The 607-nt window shown below is 24.1% G+C and overlaps 1 protein-coding gene across 1 annotated transcript; it reads right to left on the bottom strand.

The window, feature by feature from the left end:
* Window positions 1–49: 49 nt before the first annotated feature.
* Window positions 50–571, bottom strand: LOC122720356 (STING ER exit protein-like; the record flags this gene model as incomplete). Its single annotated transcript, XM_043947000.1, has 2 exons — window positions 286–571; window positions 50–206 (listed from the first exon to the last, which is right to left on the bottom strand). Coding segments are annotated over exons 1-2 (278 nt in total), but the record flags the coding sequence as incomplete, so codon positions are not given.
* Window positions 572–607: the final 36 nt, after the last annotated feature.

The following is a 607-nucleotide window of genomic DNA, read 5'->3' as shown; positions in this document are numbered from 1 at the left end:
AATTACATCAGGAAAATTATGTTTAAAAATAAAATAAATTATCTCATACTTTTTACATTTTTGACGACATTGTTTTTCTATTCCTTCATGACGTTTCAAATACACGACTTCATCTTGCTCACAAGTCATTTTATGAGCATGTTTACTACCATCAATAACTCGTGCACCATCTCTTTTTCTTAAAGGTAATTTTTCTATAGCACAATCTAATAAAAATATTTATGTATTTTCACTTATAAATTTTAAGACAATAAAGAATAATATAATAAATAATATGATTCTAACCTAAAATCAATGTCATCTGTCCACATAAACAATAATAAATATGTAATGGTTTTTCTTCACTATATTCTTCTTGATCTTTTGTATCGGAACATATTATACTTCTTGAAACGACTTTCGGCATTTTCACTTAAAATTATATAATCAATTTATAAAGTAAATTTTTTATTTTGACTTTATATTAAAATATAAATTATTTATATCAATCATACTGTTTATATATAGTCACAAACTAAATATAAAAGTAGACTTAATCATCTTTCCTATCCAAACTTGACTGCCATCGATATTCGATGTTAATTTCAGCGCCCTCTATTTAAAAATG

This window comes from Apis laboriosa, unplaced genomic scaffold, assembly GCF_014066325.1.
Source record: "Apis laboriosa isolate Shangri-la unplaced genomic scaffold, ASM1406632v1 scaffold12922_cov98, whole genome shotgun sequence".
Taxonomy (NCBI): domain Eukaryota; kingdom Metazoa; phylum Arthropoda; class Insecta; order Hymenoptera; family Apidae; genus Apis; species Apis laboriosa.
This window is presented reverse-complemented; position numbering and strand designations above follow the sequence as displayed.